Genomic DNA, 20,057 nt, shown 5'->3' with positions numbered 1-20,057 from the left:
GCGCTATTGAAGCCGCGAATGTCGGCCTAGCAAGTTAGAACTGGTACTACGCGCACTCATATAGGACGCATACACAAAGACTAGATTATAACATCCACACTTTTCCTTTGGCGTCATCCGTTCAACGTAAGCAGGAAGAGGTGATATTGTACCATTTACAACGAGTGTGGAAGATGATTGTGGCAAAAATGAAGGACAAGACTTGCTTTGTACGTACGACCGAAATGGCCAGACAGGAGATATGAGCAAAGGAAATCAGAACTTAAAGGATTTATCTAATACACGAACGAGACGTCAGTTACAGCCGGAGAAGATGAAAGGAAAGTATGGGTAAATATCGCTTTAGGGTATGCAGATCCAATCAAAAATAAGGGCACCACCTTCGAAGCGCAGAAGAAAGAGGTCCAGCCTAAGATTACCGATGCGGCAAAAGCACTTGAGGAAGCGAAAAGTCGATCGCGTCGTACGCTGGCGGAGGTTGCTCGTATACACTCTCCGCATACGAGTGTCTTCGGTTGTCCGCCGCCATGCCGATCGCGCCCACATCCTGTAAAAGTCCGTTCTGATTAGATGTCGACGGGTAGGCAATTATCGGCGGCGGCGGTGGCGGCGGCGGCGATGGCATAGACGACAATGACAGCGCTTGTATATCGCGTCGGATCCGTCCCTCCTGGTCCGGCGGGAGGGGATCCGGGTTCGCCGCTTGCAGCACCGACGCGCTTGCAGACGCACTAGTCTCGCCGTTTCTCTCCGGAGCTGTGTAACCACGGAATTCTTGCGCCAGTTTCGGGGGTAGCGGCAGCGCTTGGTTCGGCGGTGGCTGTAGCGGAGGCATGTTTGCAATCGTGAGAGAGCGACCGACGCGAGACCGACGAGAGATGGAGGTCGAGCTGGTTGATGACGCCGGACTAGATGGACGGTCGCGCTCGAACGATGCGTTATCCGAAGATGATGTGGGACCATCGCCTGGGGATGTCAGTGGGCGAGGCGCCGAAGGCGAACTCAGGATAGGCGGCGTTGGCAATGGTCGCTTGCCTCGTTTTGAACCAAGAGCCGGAGACAAGAGTGACGAGGTCGAGGCCGACGGTTGCGGCAACGTAAGCGAAGAAAGGTTTTCGAATGACGCATACGTCTGTTGTGGTAGGGACGCCGCGTATGGCAGTGCACGCACCGTCTCGGGTAGTGCAGGCACAGGGGGGATCTCTTCTTCCCGCGGGAAAACGAATGAGCCGTGGCCGTGTGCGGAGCTTGCTGGCGTCGAGGGTGTCGTTAGGCCGCTAAACAGGGATGCTGCCCCGCTCGAGTATCTGTTGGAACTCTCATCCCAGAGCGACGATACGGCTGTCAGCGTGGGCGAAGGCGGGTCTGGGCTCTCGGGAATGAACTCCCCATGAATGATGGCAAGCCAAGTCCGCACAGCCGGCTGAGAGCTGCCCGGAATCCGTATGCGTCCATTCGCGGTTTGTGGGCGGTCAAGCCACTCTTGCACCTCGGTCACCATGATCAGCGCGGTGGTCATAAGGTAATCGACTAGCAGTATGGGCACGCCTTTGATGTTGTCCCGCTGAGATCGCTCAGCGTCGCCCGTCATAAAGTTATGGTAGATGCGCAGCCGCGGTGGCGCTGATAGAACGGCCGCGTCCAGGATCGCAACTGGGCCCTTGATGTCCTGCGTCGTACACTATCGCACGTATAAGCGGGATGTCATTTCTGATGCAGCTGCAAAAACGTACTATGTAAGAATTGCCGGGCACGAGTTTCCACTTCAGCGGGTGTGGCCAGTGTGGAATGTTGAACTTGCGATTTCTGCAAGCGAAAGTGTAAGTACACACCCTTATTTTGAGGATGCAGAGGGTCTGGAACAATATAATGGCCTAAGACGGCGGACTGCAGTCAAGAAAGCGGTCGCAATAGCCGCGACCGAGAAGTCTGACCTGCGGCTTCGTGTCCTCGAACAAGGTCGTAGCTCGCGACCTTGTCCGCTTCTGCTCGCAGATCGCGCTTGCCTGAGCTTGACATAGAATCTTAGGAGCATACCGCGGGGCTCCAAAGACAGTGAAGCAAGTAGATACTTACGCGAAGTTTGCCAGTGTCCCAAACTTTAAAAAGTCCTCCGTGTCTCGCCATCTACCATTTCCTATCTGTACTGTCCTTCCCGACGTCTTGCCCTTGACAATGGTCTGCGGCCACTGTACGCTAGACGCAGGGATAGCTTCCTTGGTCCTGTGATCGAGTCGGTAGACAGTCGTAATGTCGCGCACGGTTTCAATGATGTACATCGGCTCCTTGTTTTCTCTGTCTTTGGCTACTACATCGAGGAAGGATGGTCCGGAGAACTTGAGATGGAGGAGGGTGTTCGAGCTGCTCGACGACGATTTTGCTGGCGCGTCGTAATCGGACTTCAGCTTGACGGGCAGACTTGTCGGTCGGCTGGCCATGTTGCACATGTCGGAGGACGATGTCTCGAGTCTGCGCAGCGAGGGGAATCTCGACGCCGACATCCTAGAAGAGTTCACGGACTGGGGCTGGTCTTCTGTTGTTGAGTCGCTAGACTTGCTCCCGAGCAAGAAGGGGGTAATGAAGGACCCCTTGACCATGACGAAGATGAGACAAGAAGGAAAAAGACAAGGCCCGCAGGACAATCGCGAGTCTGGCGTCGACGCCAGGGACGCAGGCGCGCTCCTGATGCGGGCAAATTACGTAAGGTCAGACTATGTCCATCTGATAGGCCTGCTTCCTCTACAAGCCGCCCTCGTGGGGTCCCTAGATCTGCACAGCCGACCATGACAACGGTACATTTGTCGCGAATACGGCGACGTTTCTCACATCGTTTCCAGGATTGTCTTGAAAGCCTTCTCTATATGCGGGAAAGTCGACGCGCTGAGCCGCTCGTGGAAGACAGTACCACTTTCTGGGCTGTGGGGCTGCTGCGGGACCCAGGTGTTCGCTCCTAAACGATATCGATTGAGAATGAAGTGTGTCAGGTACACTAGCTAGCTGGCATAACAGATGCACCCGAGTATGTAAAAACACTGAACGGCGGGATCGCCGATGCCGGCGTTATGCGACACTCGTTGGAATGTTAGAGACCTATATGGAACCCGCCAATCCGGGCATGTAAATAAACCGAAAGGCTGCGGATACGTGCTCTAGGCTGTGGCATGCTGCCACCATCTTGAGCTCAGCGGCGCCACAACGCCCATAACAACTCCAAGTGTACTCGCGACAGCACCTTCAGGCCAGCACGAGAATCATTGATACGCTCCTAGTGCATGATAGACTTCGTCGGAAACAGCTGATCCAGAGTGCAAGCGCAGACCGCACCGGTGTCCATCAAACAGTGCACATTCACCAAGATCGCTCAAAAGATGTTCAAAGCTGCTGGCGTCGGCCGCGGGCGTCGGGTCGCACGTACGGTCACAAAAAGTTGATGTTACGGTCACAGTGATGGGACTCCCGTGTGACGTTTGCAGACGCGACGCGTTTCTCTCTCGCGCAACCACTGTCGATCCGTTCTATCGTATATCCCTCCAAAAATGTCCACCGATGCCGCCGCTGCCGGTTCTGCGTTTGTATTCCGCCCTTAGTAGCTTGCTCAGTGGCTCACAAAACGTACAGCTCTAAAGTCGAAATCTCAAACCAAGAGCTCAACAATGACAAGGGCAAGGGCAAAATTGTCCAGGATGATTCCATGATTGAGGATGACGAGGATGACGAGGAGGAGGATGACGAGGAAGACGAAGACGAAGACGAAGAAATGGCGGAGGTGAGGAAACCCTTTGAGTACAACATCTTAGCGACGCGTTGACCTGACGTCTCGTTGTTCCGTGCTGCAGGAAGAGTCTCTGGACGACATTGATCCATCCGTCATCCGGCCTCGCCGCACCCGCGGTGTTCGCGTCGACTACACCTCTCCGGAAGCTCTCGCAAAGGCCGGCATCAAGCCCGAGGAACTCAACGAGGACGCGGAACAAGAGGACACCTATGACGCCAAGGACGACGAAATGAGGGACGACTAACTCTTGCTCCTCTCGTGCACGTTGTACGTTTTGCACTTTCCCGCATATAGTCATGTTCTCGGTGTCGTCTGCCGCGTGTTACTGTGTTTGTGTTGTAACCTTAATTGCATGTCTCGCAATGATATCTTGACGCGGTCTCCATATCCTGTTTGTACCGGATGTACGGCAACATCCTCGTTTTCATTTTCCTCATCCAGACTTTGCGAGCCTGAAGTTTGGATCTTGAAGGAAGAATTCACGCAAGAATTGTTGGAGTTGTACGGCCAGTCGGACCGTGGGCTCCGCCCCTGGAGTATCGATGACCGAACTTAGCAGGGAACCTTATAACTACGGCCATGACTCTCTCTCTCGACCACAACACATCTCGCCTTGCACTCAAGCTTGTCAACCCTGATTCACTCTTAAAATGACATTGGAAATAGAGCCTGGAGACGGGAAACTGCCTGTGTTCATTGTGGTCATGGTAGGCAATTATGTCTTGTGACTTTGAATACTGATCCATATCTATATGGACGCAGGGAGTGGCAAGTACCGGAAAGACCACACTTGCAAAGGCTTTGAACAGGAAATTGGGCCTCCCATACATTGAGGGCGATGACCTACACCCAAAGGGCAACATCGAAAGGATGTCGAACGGCATTCCACTCAATGATGCGGACCGCGAGCCGTGGCTTGAGATCATCCGTACGACCGCCGAGCACATGGTCGCCGAGCAACAGGGCAAGTCGTCCTCAGATAACTCGTCGCAACGCGTTGGCGTCATGGTCACCTGTTCCGCGCTGAAGCGCTACTACCGCGACATCCTTCGCGGCAGATGTAAGGCACAAGGCGTGCCGAAGCATCTCGAGTCTGCGATGCCGGCACGGCTCGCTACGTATTTCGTGTACATCAAGGCACAAGAGGCGTTGTTGCGGGAGCGGATAGTCGATCGTCAGGGGCATTTCATGAAACCCCAGATGCTCGACAGCCAACTCGCGACGCTCGAGAGTCCCGAAGGCGAGGGCGGGGTTGTGGTGGTGCCGTTGGATAAGACGACGGAGGAGCAGGTGGACATTGCAATAGAAGAGTTGAAGAGGTTGCTCGGCGAATTAGACTTCCGGACTGTCGAAGACCGGAAGGACGGAGAGCCGGAGGAAATCGCGGTACCTGAAGATGTTGTGCATGGCAAGTGACTGTAATTTAATATTTATCATCTATCTATGCGGATATGTCGCAGGAAGGTATACTCAATACACCGACCCTGAGGCCTGCATGAGCTGAGCTCCGGATGATCAATGACACTCGGACTCGGCAAGTTGGGATTCACCTTCCCTGCATTTTTGAATTAGCGGCCCCTCCGACATCACGGAGTGTTTGAAGTTGACAGATCACAGTTTAATACGTTGTCCAAGGCGGCTAGCCTGCTCACGGAACTGCAAAAGCTGCATGCTTCCTTTGCCGACGCCACACTACCAGGCTGTCCGGTGGGAGTCGTAGCGATGGTAAGTCATTATTTGAATACCTGTCAGGTTGTGTTCTCACTTTTTTTTTTCGCAGCTAGTTGCCCGGTCAGAGCCTCGTGAATAGCAGTTCATTGCCACCTTGGACATGTAGGTATCAGACACTCGTCGCGAAACTAAGAGGAGACTGCTCCAATGATAGGAAATCTTAGTATTGTTTGTACACCCATGCCGGGAAAATGAATCGTGCTCCTAAAGTACGTTCCTTCGCATGTAACTGATGTCGCTTGTCCTCACAATCCCATGCATCCGAGTCGCGAAAAGGTTCAACAATAGATCGGACGTAGAGATAAGCCACCAAGCAAGGAAGGCCTTGCGCACCGCTAACCGATGTAAACTACCGTCTCGTTGGAGGGCCTCAGGCTCTCATAATGAGTGGAGAAGGTGCTATCGTGGTCGCTGACGTCGGTGGTCGTGACTTGGGCCCAATAAATGGTCACCTGGAACGGCATGTGATTCGTTGCACTCGATCATCAAGAGCTCACTCGCTGCAAAGACCTGCGGCTACGACTAATCCTTGCTCAGCCGTCGGCAGACGTGATCCTCCACGGACGTCTCCGTTCTTGCAATCGCCAGGACTACTAGATCGTTTCGAGCTCCCATGGTGTGTGGAGCCATGCACAGAGTATGTACGTGCCTCATGTGGCTCCCTCTCGTCATTCACGGCGTCCGTGCGGTATGCACTGTGCACTGGTCGATGCGTGCGTTGACGAGTGAGAAGAAGGGCTCTAACTAGACGGCAAACGAGACAGTCAGTGAGCTGGCCATGCGCAAGCATAGCATCTTAATCGTCTCGTACTCGACAACAATGTATTCTTAAGAACAACCTTCTTCAGTTCGGCTCTTCCGGTGCAGATGAAGTCACGTCGCGTATATTATTCCAGCTTCAATAGTCTTGGCTTCGGCCTGAGGTCAAAACACAACGCCGCCACAGGTCGAGTTGCATCGGGTTACAGAATGTTTGAGAGGGATACCGCGCACCGGGACTGTCGTACAGACCGCTGAAGTTGTTCGTCCTGAATACATTCGTGCGTCATGATGATACAGCAGATGCGTAGGTAGTATGTAAATTAGAGCTAAAATGCGATGTGGTGTTGCATATACTTATAGAGTAGGCTCAAAAGAGAAGCATGCTAGTCTGGCGGCAGCGACATTGATATGAAATGAAGGGGGATTTGATAACTGAGGGTATTGGGTCGTAACAGTTCGTGAAGTGAAGTAGGATTATTGTGTCAGGTAATAGCGGGTATTGTTTCGCGGTAGGTGGGACTGGGGGGGGGGGGGGGACGGATGTCAGACGGGATGAAATGGCTGAAACGAGGCTACGTCTGTTCCACCTCTTCAAGGAACGCTAGCCAGACTTTCTTGTCGATGACACCCTCGTCTACCGGCAGATGACTGAGATACATGCGATAATCTCGAGTAATAAAGATTACTCACAGTATCCATTTGTGTCAGTTACCACGATGTATCGTGCACCGAGCTTCGTGAATAGTTGTTGCACAAGCTCCAGGGGTGAATTTGACTGGACAGTCAATGGAGCCTACGAGACAATTTAATCAGCATGGATATAATCCGAGAAGTAGTATGCAACGTGCTTGGTCCATGTAGTAGCTAAGATCGAACGGATCGGCACTGCCCAGCATAGGGCTCGTGTCTCCAGCAGTGGATGAGAACGATGACGCCATGGTGCCGGGGTGTTCGTATGATGTTGTTGAGTGAAACACGATGACTCTGTTTGGGTGATCGGCGACAATACCTGGTGTCCGCGTGAGACTTCGTCCCATCGCATCCAGTCTGGTTAGCTGCTAAGTACTCACTCAGGGCGTGCTCGAGCTCGTTTACTCCGATGTAGCCCACCATGCGCGAGCCGCTATCGTCTTTCCGCACGATCGGAAAACCGCTGTCGTGGCGGCCGGAAAGGACGAGAGTTTGGAGTTTGCCACACAGGCTCTTCACATTATTCTCCTGGTTTACGCGGATGATAGCAGCGTCACGGTCCGTCTGAAGTGGCGACTGGTGAGCGCCGAGATGATCAAGCTATAAACAACGCGCTACTCACCACGTCACTGATCTGGTGGCCCGCCCAGCTGTACTCGCGTTTAGGATCGAGGTAGGGAAGGTTCGCGAGCCTAAAAACGATAAGCACAGATAGTAATTGAGAGAATTACTCAGAACTCACTCGATAACCAGGTCGTAGATACCTTTCGGCTCGAGTGCGTCTGCGACACTCTTCGCCACCAACACTGCAAGCATCACAGGGACCACGTATGTCAGGGTGTCCGTGAGCTCGAACATGATGACTGCGAGGGATACGGTGGTACGCGTGACACCGGACAAGCTAGCCGCTGCACCAACCATGGCATACAGGCCCGGAACTACGCAGTTCAAATTTCCATTGCAGGCTGCAAAGATGGGACTGCCAGGGTACCTGAAATGTGCCCACTGTACGAGAATGCCGACGATGCGCCCTGCACAGGCGCCGACTAGAGCAGACACATAAGCCGTGACTACATCACGTGCATACACCCAGCACTTACCACCAAGACTCGGGATGAAGATACCGGCAGGCAGCTTGATGCCGAAAGTTACGATGGTCAGAGCACCTTTGATGACCATGGCGACGCCGATGGCTGTGATTAGGGGCAGGGCCTGCTCAGGCGGATTCAACACGCAGAGACCCTGGTGCGTGTTCGGGCTGCCAGTCTTGCACTCAGCAAAAAGGTTGTAGACGAGCTCTGTGCCGCTCATGCGGGTATATGGGTTGACGAAACAGAGTAGGCTTGTTGCTAGAGTGACCTAGGCAAGAGTTAGCCCCTGCTGAGCGTCAAAACGGAGGGTTCACTCATACCAGAACGACCTCAAAAACAGGGTGCCACTTCAACCAAGTGCCATTACGGACATGTTTGGCCCAACGGATGTTCAATTTAGAGAACCAGGCACCCCAGACGCCACCGAAGACGCTAAGAAAGAGAAAAGGAATGAGCTCATACGCATGCCAGTCCTAAATTCGTCTTAGCATTCGAATGGAGCTGATATGGTCGACAGCCCATACCTTATCGTAGGTAACCTGGAAGAGCACAAGTTTACCACTTCCGAAGGGATCGAGGAACTTGAGCGTCATCGCGGCGACCATGGCACAGAAGAAACTGTTTGAAAATAAGTGTCAATCTTAACCTGCATGATAGCATATGCGCGTACCTTCTCCACATAACTTCCGCGGGGAAGAAGTACGACACTTCTTCTAAGCTAAATAGTACACCTCCGATAGGAGCTCCGAAAGCAACAGCGACGCCGGCAGCACAAGCAGCACTGAGAACTTCACGGCGCTTCGCTAAAGCAGATGACTTAAGCCATGTCGAAACTGGCCGCACATGCGATCTCACCCTCATTACTCTCGTATTTTTCGAAAAATCTACAATCAGATCAGCGCTGGGTTGTTAATATGTACATATGGGGCAGACCTGCTGACAATATTTCCTACACAAGAAGCAATGTGTACGAAGGGACCTTCCTTCCCGAGAGACAAACCGGACGCTACGGATAGCGCGAGTCCGACAGATTTTGTGAACAATGTCCTACCGCCGAGGTAGCCGTGGATGACGAAACCTGTAAGGGTGCATGAGCTGCGTTGTACAGTGCATGTCAGTGAATATTCGCACCTGACAAGATGGTCTTGATCTCGGGAATGCCACTACCAGCGGCCTATGATTGGGGTTAGAAAGACCCACGGAAGGGGCATACAACGAACGGTAGCACGGATATATATCTATGTCAACTCACGAAGTATAGAACCTTTCGCTTAGGGTCGACCAAAGCCGGTTCCACAGCCTTGGCGTCTTCTACCGGCGCGATGGGAGGTGCCAATATGCTTGAATCTTTGCGAGTAACGAACGACGTGGAGGCGGTTAGATATATGGTTAGCAAACAAGAGATGATAGCCCAAGTAAGCTATGGAAATATAATTCATAAGGACGTTACTTATTATATTACACGACACTCACGGCGACCGCAACATACGCGATGTATTCAACCATCTCCGACTCGAACGATAACCAAGGATTGCCATCAACAACAGGACCAAGGATACTATACCAGGTTCGCCAGTTGGAACAGCCATCCCCTTCGGCACCAGAAAACGCAGAAGCAGGTGTGAAACTAAGCGTCACGTCGTCGGTAATGGGGCAGCAGAAACGCTTAGACTTGAACCAGGCAGGGCGGCAGTATCCTTCCTTGAAGTCGAAGAGCCATTGTTCACTTCGTGTAATCAAGAATGCGATAACGGCTGTGAGAAAACCGATGATGGAGACCACGAACCATCCCACGGTTCGGTCAACGGACCGCTGAGCTTTACTTCGAAGAGACGTTCGACGTCGCAGGCGCGCTTGACGTGCTGAGTCTTTGATAACATCGTGCAGCCAGTCAATAGAGGTGAAGGACGAGTACCAGACGCGTATGCCGTTCGTCTTCACGTCGCTCTCCGTGCTTCCTGCCTCGGGAGTGCCCGCATAATTGGACCTGTCGTACGCAGATATGGGTCGTTCGCGCAAGTAAGACAAGTGTTCAACAAAGGATGTAGGAGATGATTCAGCGGAGGAAGCTGGATTAGAGATGGCTTTGGGAATGACAAGGCCCTGGAGAGAAGAGAGCCCGTGTCGAAGGTTGAGCTTCGACTTATTTCGACGGGGAATGGCCGGCATGGTACCATAATTGTTGCGCGGCGAGTCAACACTTAGCGTAGCACTCTCTCCCTCTCCGTCCTGCGCTCGCTCGCGTCTAATGGAAAGCAGGCGTTGCTGACGCCATCGTATAGTCGATGGTCCACTCAAAGGCCCAGACGGTACCTCTTCGTGGACCGGCGATGTGTTCGAGCGGCGACGCTTTAGCGATGGACCTCCCGCGGAGGTCATTACGAATCTAGAAGGCTTTGAATTGGGGTCGGCTACAATACCGCGTCGTGATAGCGAATCATTGAGCCGACTTCTTGCACACGATACGCACACTGTATGCACTCACAACTTGAAAGAGAGTGTGGCTTAACTTGTAGGCTGCTTGCAGGTAGAGAGGGTGGTGGAGGTAGTGAGCAAAGGCAATCTGGCAGCCTCTGCCACTGCCAATATCCCGTGGGACGCTGAGATTCCTGATTGAACTCTCTTCTGAGGTAAGTACCGGGCGCTTCCTCAAACTGGGACGAGGTCTGGTTGATGCGCCTGCCACATTCGGAAGTGCCTGGGATTGCTGAGCGCCGTCGCACTTGCACGTCCCTTCACCAACCATGTCCACCTCTGGCCTCGGTGTGCCCGTTAAGCTCCTTCACGAATCCCTCGGACATGTTATCACCGTGGAGCTGAAGACAGGGCATCTCTACCGTGGCAAACTCGCTGAAGGTGCGCGCAAAAACTACCGTTTGTATAAGGTGGTAGAATGACCTTAGCGGATTGCGTATCTGTCTAGCCGAGGACAACCTGAATATTGCCTTGAAGGATATCACTGTAACCGGTCGTGACGGTCGTGTTTCGCAGCTTGACCAGGTATACATCCGCGGTAGTATGGTTCGCTTCTTTATTGTACCAGACATGCTGCAAAACGCACCAATGTACGCGATCCTTATCTTCCAACCTTTTGTATGACATTCGTCTCATCTCTACCTAGGTTCAAGCGTGTCGGGCCCAACGCTATGAAAGGAAGAGGTATTGGTACGGCTCGTGGAAGGGCTACTATCATGAGAGGTGTGTGCCCCGACCAAGCTCCTCGTCGCTCTATGTCTAACGTCTTGCGTCTGTCTTGCAGCAAACGGTACGCATGCACAAGCACCTTCTGATCCGTACGTAGTGCTAACTGCGCTTTCCAGCTCGTCGCGGTCGTGGTGTTCCTGCCGCTCGTGGAATCAGGCGGTAAATGAGCTGTGTATTCCCGAGGAAAAGTTAAAAACAATGCGAAGGACCCTCCACGCAGTACGGGCATGTTTGCCGATGATTATACATCTCACATGAATACTTGGCGCTGGAGCAAGGGCCTCGCTCACTTGTTGCACTACTCCCTTTTGCTCTCGATATCTGTTCTTTGTTACTGCTGCATTATCAACTTGCACTTCTCGATCGTGCGCAGGCTACGTTAGTCTCACGCTTCGATCCCTCGGCTGGTAGAATTGTAGTGCATAAAAGAGCAGATCCTGATCCTGACATTACAACGCAGCCTCAAACCCGGAAACTATTGTGAATGTAGAGAAATGAACACGTAACTCCAGGTATCCGACGGTCAAAGTACAGAAGTATCTGTCGTACAGAGTTCAGTGGCAGGCCATCCCTTTGCCTGCGCCAAGCGAGCCGGCTAACACGGCCTCGACATCCATGTGCGAGTTGAAGATGTAGTGACCGATGATTGCACCCAGAACGGTGGACAGAATGAGGTACGCCTAAACATATAAGACAATCCTAAGAATGTCATGAAGGAGGTGCTAAATCCGAATAGACTCACGTTGTATGTCATGAAGACCAGCATGAGGAAGAACGACAGGAAGACCTGTGCACCGTAGAGCGTGGCACGACTGAGGCGCATACTGATCGGGACGCGGGTCCTGTCTCGAAGTCAACACAGTCGATACACTTGCACAAACACGCCCGTACCCGTTATGTCCCTTCACGGCCCGTACACCGGTCAACAATCCCGCCTCTTCGCCCTCGATTTCAGGTGAGTTGCGACCACTCACCGTCCCGCCGCGCGCCTTGCCTTTGTTCTGCCCGCTGAGTGTAGCGGCAATTCTGGTGTCAGAGATCTTCTGCGCCTCGCGAAGCCACTCGAAAAGTATGCCGAGGGCAACGATGGCCAGGCAAGAGAAGATGAAGGCATGCGTTGATGAGATGTGCCACGAACGGAAGACAATGCATGTGTCTTCAATCTGGGTGTTCCTGGAAGGGGGGAAATAAGAAAAAAGACACCGGGCATGGCCTGCATTGCGCTGGATAAAATATGCTCACCAGAGCATGTTCATAGAACACCGCTTCATGGGCTGCGACTCGGGCATGTCATGCCCGCCGTGCCCATCGTGATCCCCGTGGTTCATGTCTAGGGTGGAAAATTCAGTACAATAGGCCAATCGCCCCTCAGTATGAAGTGTGCGTCGACGAGGGGAGTGAGTGAAAGCCAAGTGGAAGCGCAGCGGCCGAGCACTCACAAAGTGGGGGTACGGGTAGGCGCCGGCGTGTGCATCGGCAACGTCCGATCGACGCGTACGTAGGCAGACGCGTATTCCAGCTCTACTTGAGTACTCATCTCATTCTCGCATCTTCCTAGTCCATCATGGTGGGTCTCGTTGCTTTATGATTTGACACAATAAGCAGCTTACATCTCAATTTCCTAGGCCAGACGTTATGATAGTATGTGGTTACTCAAAGACTTTCGCTGGGATCATTGACATCGACGATGGGCAGGCCGCACCACCATCTTCTCGCCCGAGGGTGCGCTTCATGATCTGTCACCTTTGGATAAGCAACACTTACATCTCTCTATTAGGCCGTCTATATCAGAGTAAGCGTGTTATTCATGCTAGCATACACGGTCTTACCGCGCTGGGCAGTCGAGTATGCCATGGAGGCTATCTCGCACGCAGGGACAGTCTTGGGGGTCCTGGCTAAAGATGGTATAGTACTGGCCGCGGAGAAGAAGGTTACAGGCAAGCTACTTGACTTGTCTGGCGCGAAGGAGGGTGGATATGGCGGAAGTGGCGAGAAGATCTTCCTGTTGAACTCGTGCGTTGTTTGCGCCATCGTCATACGCTACCTCTCTGATAACCCATGCAGAAATGTTATTACTGGCGTTGCGGGTATCACTGCAGATGCGAACTCGCTGGTCAACTATTCACGCGAAGCTGCGCAAAGGCATCTGTACATGTACAATGAAGACATCCCCGTAGAGATGCTCGCCCAGCGGCTATGTGACCTTAAACAGGGATACACACAGTACGGAGGTGGGTTGGAATTGTGTTTCGAGAGATGCTAGCGTGCTGATGGTACATCCAGGTCTTCGTCCTTTCGGCGTCTCGCTGCTTTACGCTGGCCACGACGTGCACTTCAACTTCCAGCTGTACCACTCAGACCCATCAGGGAATTACTCGGGTTGGAAAGCGACCAGCATCGGCGCGAACAGCGGTACGGCGCAGAGCCTACTCAAGCAAGAGTACAAAGAGGATATCACTCTAGAAGACGCAATCTCGCTTGTTCTGCGCGTGATGAGCAAGACAATGGATAGCACCACGCTTGGCAGCGAGAAGTGTGCGTAGTGCCTTATCTTTGTGGTGCATGCAGCTGATTGAGCTGCAACAGTGGAATTCGCTACACTGACATTGGATGCGGAGAAGCGACCTAAAGCGAAGATTTATCGTCCGACTGAGATCGACTCCTTGTTGCGCAAGCATGATCTGGCGAAGAAGGAGGAAGATACAGAGATGAAGTCTTGATCTGTGTGCAGAATGGTTAGAATGCTGAACTCGTTTACTTTGTAATACCACTACGTGCACGGTCTTTGGCGAATTCTTCTGTATTGAGAACCTGCGACCCACCGCACATCAGGCGCTTGAGACTGACCGCTATGTATCTATGCAGTCGGCTATCACATGTTCAAATTGCCCACGATATCGCTCGATCACCGGTCACCGGTCACTAGCACTGGTCACCCCGGAGTTGCACAAGATTACAGCCATTTACAAAAAGCTTGTCACACTGGGTGGTAAGGGCGTTTTTTTTTGGTGGGAAAATCGGTTTGAAACCGATGAAACAAGAACCTGTCTTCCCACGGTCTTCAACAATGAAAGACAAGACAAAACTTGAAGACTTTTCCTCAGTTTTTTGCCCTAAATGACCAAGATAAAACTATGAGGTCGTGGCGTGGTTGTTCCTTTCATTTTTGGTGTAGATATTGTTGCCTTTTATCCTCGCTTGTCAACGCTGAAAAAACGAGAATGGTAGCATTCTGTTACTGCAAATAATTTCACTCAAAATGTGGCCTAAATGGGCTATCTTATGTCAGATTTTCTTTGCAGAAAAACTAGGCGCGCGTTCAAGTTTAGGTCACAGTTTCTTCGGGTGTCAAACTGCCGGACAACTTAGTGTACAATTCAGAGTTTGGCCACATTTGTGATCAAACTCCGAATTGTACACTGAATTGTCCGGCGGTTTGACACCCAAAGAGTCACTTTTAGTTTTTCTGCAAAGAAAATCTGATATAAGATAGCCTATTTAGGCCATATTTTGGGTGAAATTATCTGCGGTAACAACTCATGTTTTTTCAGCATTGACAAGCAAGGATAAAAGACTTAATGTCTACACCAAAAATGAAAGGAAAAATCATGCCACGACCTCCGAGTTTTATCTTAGTCATCCAGGGCAGAAAACTGAGGAAAAGTCTTCAAGTTTTGTCTTGTCTTTCATTGTTGAAGATCGTGGGAAGACAGGTTCTTGTTTCATCAGTTTCAAACCGATTTTCCCACCAAAAAAAATGCCCTTACCACCCAGTGTCACTTCAACAGAGGGAAAAAGAAAGAAAGAAAGAAGCCCAAGGCAGACAGGCGCCCTTTGCTCATTGGCTCAAACTGACAAAAGCGCTCTGACATAAGCATGCCGGATAGACGTCACTGTCTAGCACAACAGCTAGTATTCTCAAATATTCTACCACACTGCAAACATTATATTATATATTATTGAATTTTTCGGCATATATAAGATGGCTAAGGTGCTGATAATGATGAGTATCGCTGAATTGCAAAGGCGCCTATGTAATTACAGGTGCTAGTCTCTTCTGTTCGAAACTTCAGATAAGGTATGTCTGTTGCCGAAAATTTTACGCGTGTTTGTCCCATACAAATTAACGCCATATCAGTACTGAATCTCAGTGAATATCACATCTACCTGGGTTGACTCAAATTTACTGTGCTCAACTTGGTAGACCACGGTGTCGTGGGCATAGCTCCGGCCTCCCATTTTATTCTTCATTTTCCCCAATTTTCTATGATTTATCCTATGTTTGTACAGCCCTCCAAACATCATCGGCGCATTGGCACCAGTTTACAAGTCCTAGCCATGCGCTAACACCTTAAGAACGCATCACCAATGGGCACGCATCAGCGCATCAAAACGCGCCCATATCACCGCCGCCTCGACACTGCATCACGCTTCCTCGGTAACAGCCGCACTCCGATCCCCACTGGACATCCGATCACCGTCGGCCCAACAATATCATAAGCTATGACACACCAGCCTCCGACTACCTCTGAGTCCGATCGGCAACGGACACCCTATCTCTGTCAGCCTGACAACGTCATACGCTATGACACACTGGCCCTTGCTCCTCTGCCGAAGTCCCCTAGACACTAGCAGCCACCGTAGCACAGTCGCTTATGTAACGCCTGGTCCGTGCGCAGCCTGACTAGTATATAAGGAGTCCCTTTGTCGCTACCTAGCCCCATCTCAACCTCTTGGTTAACTGGGCTAGGTAAGCTTTCAGTTGTATCGTAGTAAAACACTCACTAATACACTTGGTTAACTGGGCTAGCTGAATAAGCTAGCGCACAGTCGTCAGACCCCGTCGACGCCGCCTTCTGATTAGATCCACACAGTATCCCTTGTGGTGTGTCGACGCAAGTCCACATCATTAGGTTGAGATCTTCGTGCACCCGGACCATTACCCCCTATCCAGTGCCTCGTGCACAGTTTTAAAAAGTTTATTCCCACCGTTTGAAGAGTAAGTCTCTTCGGCGATTGGTGGCAGACGTACGCGCGTAGCCCTAATTCCTGCATAAAACCAGTGCCGAAGGATTTGCCCAACCGCTCTCGCGCTTTCAAACGCCTTGCGGACGAGCGTCACCCCCGCCTCCGCCGCGCGCTGCCCGAAGCCGTATTTGACCAACTTAGTCGAGAACGCGAAGCAGGTGCCCCCCACCAGTACACCACCGCTGAGCTCCGCGCCATCGTCCGGCACGTCTCCACACTCCCGCCTCCTTCCACCGTGCTCCTGACCATCAACTAGGACGCAGTCGAGCAGGCCAAACTTGTGGCGCACAACGACCGCCAGCACTTCCAGGCACAACGCGACCAAGCCTGTGCTAGGCAAAACACGCACGCCAGCTCCTCCAGCAGCCGCTCTCTAGCAGAACGCCTCACCGCTGCTCCGACCTACACTCCCATCGCTCCAGAATCTGTCACCATCGACTTCTCGAAGTACTCGGCAGCCGACCTCGCCTGCATCTTCACACTGAAGTTTGCTGCCACCCTCAAACGCTTCAACGTCCTAGAGACGCTCGACTGCTCCGACGTCCTCACCGATGACATCAGCGCAGTCTTCAAACTCCGTGACCGCCTTGCTCACTTTGATCGCACGCTCAAAGACGTGTCCCGCGTTATTAGCATCGAGGAGTGGAATCGCTGGGATTCCGGGTTGAAACAGATTGGAGGCATCTCCTTCAAAGGACTGCGGTGTAACCGAGTCCAGGTTTTTAAAGTGCTTCGCGCGGTTTGGAATAACGGGTATTTCGACTAGAAGTAGTAAAAGCTGGACGAGTACATAGTTTTCGAATACATATACTACGACGAGGAAAGAATCCTCGACCCGTATATCTCAGATTACACGCTTGACCACCTCGTCGAAATAGAAATAGCACAATTATTCGAGGAACTCCCCTTCCACTATTTATAAACCCGTTTTCAGTTCTCCGAAACAAGTCAGACACAGTGGCAGACACCCGATTAGTTTGCGCAGCTCTCGCACACGTCTACAACTTTCAAGACGCCCAAAACTATCACGTCACTGACGACCGAGAACTAAACACCTGCACGAACTATCTTTGCCCAAATCGATACTACGAGCATCCAACACGACCTATCCTCACAGAAGACCCACCGTACCTGTTCATTGATAGGGACCAGGAAAAAGAAATCTGTAGTCGATATCAACTGGACGTACACATCACCGACGATAGCGAGCTCACAACAGAAGAGCTCAGGCCAACAATGGATAGACCTCCCAGGACTCCCAACCCGGCTGCGCCACATCAGGCAACACTGGAGGATTTAATGAACCTTATGGGCACGCTCATCCAGAATGTAAATGCCCTCACGGTCATGGTGAATCAGTTTATTACAAGTGCGTGCTCGCCGGCCGCATCGGTTTCTTCCACTTGGTCCCGGTCTTTTGTCGAGAAACCCTCTACCTTCAACGGCAAGTTGTCAGAAAAAGCTAGGCTCTTCCGCAGCGCGTTCCATATCTATGTCCGAGGCAATAAAGAAATATTCGCCCTACGAGACGCCAACGAAGCCATCATCCTCGACACCTCCGGTAACTGGACAATGGACCCGCTTAAAATGATCACTGGCATCCTTTCTTTTATGACAGATGACGCGGCAGTCTGGGCACGCCCCCATATCGAGGACCTTTCGGATGGTCGTACCCCGTTCAACTCCTCTTGGTCGGAGTTTGTCAAACAATTCTCAGCCAAGTTCAAACCCGTCAATGCAAAGAACGAGGCCAAGCAGAAGCTCATGTCGATCAAACAAGGCAACAGGACATTCACGGACTACCTCTCCGACTTCGAGATGTACTCGCGTCACACCGGCTGGTCAGACAATGACCTCTACGATCGTCTCAAGTCTGGCATGAGTTCAGACTATTTCAATAGGCTGTCCTACTTTGCCCCCCTGGCCACGGATTACAATTTGGTAAAAAGTTACGGAGCAACAATCGACCTGCAGAAAGCAGACCTGGCGGCTAATCAAGGCAAACCAGTCTCGCAACCTCAGTCATCAACAACACGCTCCTCGGGCTTTTGCGACCCCAACGCCATGGACATCGACGCTATGGAAATCTCCGCCACGCGTTTCAACAATCTCTTCCAGGGCCTCAAGGACCCTGCGGAGATCAAGAAACAATACAACAAGCTCATGGTCGGTCGCTGCCGCGTTTGCAGTTCCAAAGGTCATAAGGCAGATGGCGCACACAAGGATACCAGGTGCCAACACTGAGTTAAACCTGGTCACTGGAAAAAGCTCTGCCTGTCAAGACTAAACGGGCAACCACCAAAGTCGCAATCGGTTCGAGCTTCATCATCGACAAGCTCCTCGACACCTGCATCCATCTCCGCGTCACAAGACTCTGCTGCCGACGTAGCTAGTCTTAAAGATATGATGTTTCTAATGCAGAAACAACAAGCTGAGCTGATGGCAAAAATCAGCCAGGGTTTTTAGCAAGGGCCCAGACTAGAGCTGCAGCTCTGGCGCCCGGTTTAGATGAGCGGCCTTCAACAGTGCCGGCTCCTGTATACTCGAACTCTGATCTCTCAGACCATATCTTGTCGTGTATTGTATTGTCCATAGATCATCTCTCGTCTCACTTCCACGTATTTGTAACAGTATCAGGAGTATCAGGAATAAACAAATCTCTACGCACCCCTGCTATGATTGATTCCGGTGCCACTGGATACTTCCTGCATGAAAAATTCGCACGAAAGAATAACATCTACAAATGACCACTCAAACGACAAATTGGTCTCCGAAATATTGACGGATCAACTAACAGCGCCGGTGCAATCACATACTACGCTAAGCTCAAAGTCAAAATCAGATTGCGAGCCCCCGAGGAATACGACTTCTTCATCACAGACATTGGCCCCGAAAACATCATCCTCGAATTACCGTGGCTAAAGAAAGTCAACCCCACCATAGACTGGGAAACAGGCAAAATGACGCTTCCTGACAGCTCAGAAGCATCGCCTGACTCTCCTGTGTCGCCAAGTTTAAACAAAGTTGAAGCTAATCGAGCAGAACGCCGGGCCTGGGTGAAGGCCGGTATACTCGATAACGCCACAGACAAAGTTTATTGCCTAGCAGGCTACACTTATTCTCAGAAAGTAGCTGTCAAGCAAAATAAGGAAAAGTATTTGAAGACCTTCGAGCAGCTTGTTCCAAAAGAATATCATCGACACGCCCACGTCTTCTCCGAAACAGACTCGACTAGGCTTCCTGAACATAGAGCCTGGGATCATGCTATCGACCTCAAAGCGGACGCTCCCACTACAATCTGATCAAAGGTCTACCCAATGAGCCCAGCAGAAAATCAGGAGCTACAAGCTTTTCTCGACGATGCAATCAAGAAAGGCTACATTGTCCCCAGCAAGTCGCCCATCGCTTTGCCCGTCTTCTTTATTAAGAAAAAGGACGGCAAGCTTAGGCTTATCTAAGACTACTGCAAACTTAACGACGCCACAATTCAGAACAGATATTCACTGCCCTTAGCTAATGATATTATCAACAAGCTCCAAGGTGTAAAGGTTTTCTCTAAATTCAACGTCTGTTGGGGATACACCAATGTCAGAATCAAAGCTGGAGACAAATGGAAAGCCACCTTCGTCACTAACAGAGGACTTTTCGAACCACGCGTCATGTACTTCGGGCTGACCAACGCGCCGGCAACCTTCCAAGCCCTCATGGACACGATCTTCGCAGATCTCATCGCCGAAGGAAAAGTCGCCGTATACCTGGACGATATTCTCATCTGG

At 51.5% G+C, this 20,057-nt stretch overlaps 9 protein-coding genes across 9 annotated transcripts; 5 read left to right on the top strand and 4 right to left on the bottom strand.

Annotated features, from left to right (window-relative positions):
• Nucleotides 1-5: 5 nt before the first annotated feature.
• PHACADRAFT_258643 (uncharacterized protein) lies at nucleotides 6-1,691 on the bottom strand. The gene has a single exon (XM_007397274.1). It carries the CDS (start codon nucleotides 1,589-1,591, stop codon nucleotides 416-418), a length of 1,176 nt encoding a protein of 391 aa, XP_007397336.1. The 5' UTR covers nucleotides 1,592-1,691; the 3' UTR covers nucleotides 6-415.
• A 376-nt stretch (nucleotides 1,692-2,067) lies between these two features.
• PHACADRAFT_258641 (uncharacterized protein) lies at nucleotides 2,068-2,643 on the bottom strand. Its single transcript, XM_007397273.1, has one exon. The coding sequence runs from the start codon at nucleotides 2,595-2,597 to the stop codon at nucleotides 2,073-2,075; it is 525 nt and encodes a 174-aa protein (XP_007397335.1). The 5' UTR covers nucleotides 2,598-2,643; the 3' UTR covers nucleotides 2,068-2,072.
• An 894-nt stretch (nucleotides 2,644-3,537) lies between these two features.
• On the top strand, nucleotides 3,538-4,153 carry PHACADRAFT_258640 (uncharacterized protein). The gene is made up of 3 exons (XM_007397272.1): nucleotides 3,538-3,572; nucleotides 3,619-3,766; nucleotides 3,837-4,153. Exons 1-3 carry the CDS (start codon nucleotides 3,547-3,549, stop codon nucleotides 4,017-4,019), a joined length of 357 nt encoding a protein of 118 aa, XP_007397334.1. The 5' UTR covers nucleotides 3,538-3,546; the 3' UTR covers nucleotides 4,020-4,153.
• Nucleotides 4,154-4,461: 308 nt separating this feature from the next.
• On the top strand, nucleotides 4,462-5,203 carry PHACADRAFT_258639 (uncharacterized protein). Its single transcript, XM_007397271.1, has 2 exons — nucleotides 4,462-4,482; nucleotides 4,538-5,203. Exons 1-2 carry the CDS (start codon nucleotides 4,480-4,482, stop codon nucleotides 5,189-5,191), a joined length of 657 nt encoding a protein of 218 aa, XP_007397333.1. The 5' UTR covers nucleotides 4,462-4,479; the 3' UTR covers nucleotides 5,192-5,203.
• Nucleotides 5,204-6,807: 1,604 nt separating this feature from the next.
• On the bottom strand, nucleotides 6,808-10,460 carry PHACADRAFT_258637 (uncharacterized protein). Its single transcript, XM_007397270.1, has 15 exons — nucleotides 9,523-10,460; nucleotides 9,302-9,469; nucleotides 9,181-9,223; nucleotides 8,983-9,127; nucleotides 8,905-8,933; nucleotides 8,720-8,852; nucleotides 8,574-8,667; nucleotides 8,370-8,522; nucleotides 8,059-8,317; nucleotides 7,701-8,004; nucleotides 7,581-7,650; nucleotides 7,339-7,522; nucleotides 7,117-7,277; nucleotides 6,959-7,061; nucleotides 6,808-6,902 (listed from the first exon to the last, which is right to left on the bottom strand). Exons 1-15 carry the CDS (start codon nucleotides 10,426-10,428, stop codon nucleotides 6,841-6,843), a joined length of 2,814 nt encoding a protein of 937 aa, XP_007397332.1. The 5' UTR covers nucleotides 10,429-10,460; the 3' UTR covers nucleotides 6,808-6,840.
• Nucleotides 10,461-10,794: 334 nt separating this feature from the next.
• Nucleotides 10,795-12,637, bottom strand: PHACADRAFT_258635 (uncharacterized protein). Its single transcript, XM_007397269.1, has 8 exons — nucleotides 12,499-12,637; nucleotides 12,145-12,429; nucleotides 11,996-12,095; nucleotides 11,370-11,933; nucleotides 11,309-11,314; nucleotides 11,171-11,247; nucleotides 10,973-11,114; nucleotides 10,795-10,905 (listed from the first exon to the last, which is right to left on the bottom strand). Exons 1-4 carry the CDS (start codon nucleotides 12,579-12,581, stop codon nucleotides 11,808-11,810), a joined length of 594 nt encoding a protein of 197 aa, XP_007397331.1. The 5' UTR covers nucleotides 12,582-12,637; the 3' UTR covers nucleotides 10,795-10,905; nucleotides 10,973-11,114; nucleotides 11,171-11,247; nucleotides 11,309-11,314; nucleotides 11,370-11,807.
• A 159-nt stretch (nucleotides 12,638-12,796) lies between these two features.
• On the top strand, nucleotides 12,797-14,143 carry PHACADRAFT_258633 (uncharacterized protein). Its single transcript, XM_007397268.1, has 8 exons — nucleotides 12,797-12,820; nucleotides 12,879-12,894; nucleotides 12,949-12,975; nucleotides 13,031-13,045; nucleotides 13,095-13,266; nucleotides 13,318-13,484; nucleotides 13,537-13,788; nucleotides 13,840-14,143. Exons 1-8 carry the CDS (start codon nucleotides 12,818-12,820, stop codon nucleotides 13,971-13,973), a joined length of 786 nt encoding a protein of 261 aa, XP_007397330.1. The 5' UTR covers nucleotides 12,797-12,817; the 3' UTR covers nucleotides 13,974-14,143.
• Nucleotides 14,144-15,621: 1,478 nt separating this feature from the next.
• PHACADRAFT_197073 (uncharacterized protein) lies at nucleotides 15,622-17,047 on the top strand (the record flags this gene model as incomplete). Its single annotated transcript, XM_007397267.1, has 3 exons — nucleotides 15,622-15,691; nucleotides 16,317-16,480; nucleotides 16,538-17,047. 3 exons carry the CDS (start codon nucleotides 15,622-15,624, stop codon nucleotides 17,045-17,047), a joined length of 744 nt encoding a protein of 247 aa, XP_007397329.1.
• A 470-nt stretch (nucleotides 17,048-17,517) lies between these two features.
• PHACADRAFT_197072 (uncharacterized protein) lies at nucleotides 17,518-19,583 on the top strand (the record flags this gene model as incomplete). The annotated part of the gene is made up of 2 exons (XM_007397266.1): nucleotides 17,518-18,512; nucleotides 19,079-19,583. The coding sequence occupies 2 exons, from the start codon at nucleotides 17,518-17,520 to the stop codon at nucleotides 19,581-19,583; spliced, it is 1,500 nt and encodes a 499-aa protein (XP_007397328.1).
• Between the last annotated feature and the right edge of the window lie 474 nt (nucleotides 19,584-20,057).

This window comes from Phanerochaete carnosa (assembly GCF_000300595.1).
Source record: "Phanerochaete carnosa HHB-10118-sp unplaced genomic scaffold PHACAscaffold_6, whole genome shotgun sequence".
Taxonomy (NCBI): domain Eukaryota; kingdom Fungi; phylum Basidiomycota; class Agaricomycetes; order Polyporales; family Phanerochaetaceae; genus Phanerochaete; species Phanerochaete carnosa.
This window is presented reverse-complemented; position numbering and strand designations above follow the sequence as displayed.

Bases quoted from the DNA above. Each gene is read 5' to 3' on its own strand.
- PHACADRAFT_258643 (XM_007397274.1), bottom strand. From the start codon at position 1,591: ATGACGGGCGACGCTGAGCGATCTCAGCGGGACAACATCAAAGGCGTG.
- PHACADRAFT_258641 (XM_007397273.1), bottom strand. From the start codon at position 2,597: ATGGTCAAGGGGTCCTTCATTACCCCCTTCTTGCTCGGGAGCAAGTCT.
- PHACADRAFT_258640 (XM_007397272.1), top strand. From the start codon at position 3,547: ATGCCGCCGCTGCCGGTTCTGCGTTT. The intron at 3,573-3,618 runs GTATTCCGCCCT...CAAAACGTACAG, and splicing joins CCGCTGCCGGTTCTGCGTTT to CTCTAAAGTCGAAATCTCAA. The intron at 3,767-3,836 runs GTGAGGAAACCC...TCCGTGCTGCAG, and splicing joins AAGACGAAGAAATGGCGGAG to GAAGAGTCTCTGGACGACAT.
- PHACADRAFT_258637 (XM_007397270.1), bottom strand. From the start codon at position 10,428: ATGACCTCCGCGGGAGGTCCATCGCTAAAGCGTCGCCGCTCGAACACA. The intron at 9,470-9,522 runs GTGAGTGTCGTG...ATATTTCCATAG, and splicing joins TCGCGTATGTTGCGGTCGCC to CTTACTTGGGCTATCATCTC. The intron at 6,903-6,958 runs GTGAGTAATCTT...ATCTGCCGGTAG, and splicing joins AACTGACACAAATGGATACT to ACGAGGGTGTCATCGACAAG.
- PHACADRAFT_258635 (XM_007397269.1), bottom strand. From the start codon at position 12,581: ATGAACCACGGGGATCACGATGGGCACGGCGGGCATGACATGCCCGAG. The intron at 12,430-12,498 runs CTGGTGAGCATA...TTTCCCCCCTTC, and splicing joins CGGTGTTCTATGAACATGCT to CAGGAACACCCAGATTGAAG. The intron at 11,934-11,995 runs GTGAGTCTATTC...TTATATGTTTAG, and splicing joins TGGTCTTCATGACATACAAC to GCGTACCTCATTCTGTCCAC.
- PHACADRAFT_258633 (XM_007397268.1), top strand. The intron at 13,485-13,536 runs GTGGGTTGGAAT...TGGTACATCCAG, and splicing joins GGGATACACACAGTACGGAG to GTCTTCGTCCTTTCGGCGTC. The intron at 13,789-13,839 runs GTGCGTAGTGCC...GAGCTGCAACAG, and splicing joins CACGCTTGGCAGCGAGAAGT to TGGAATTCGCTACACTGACA.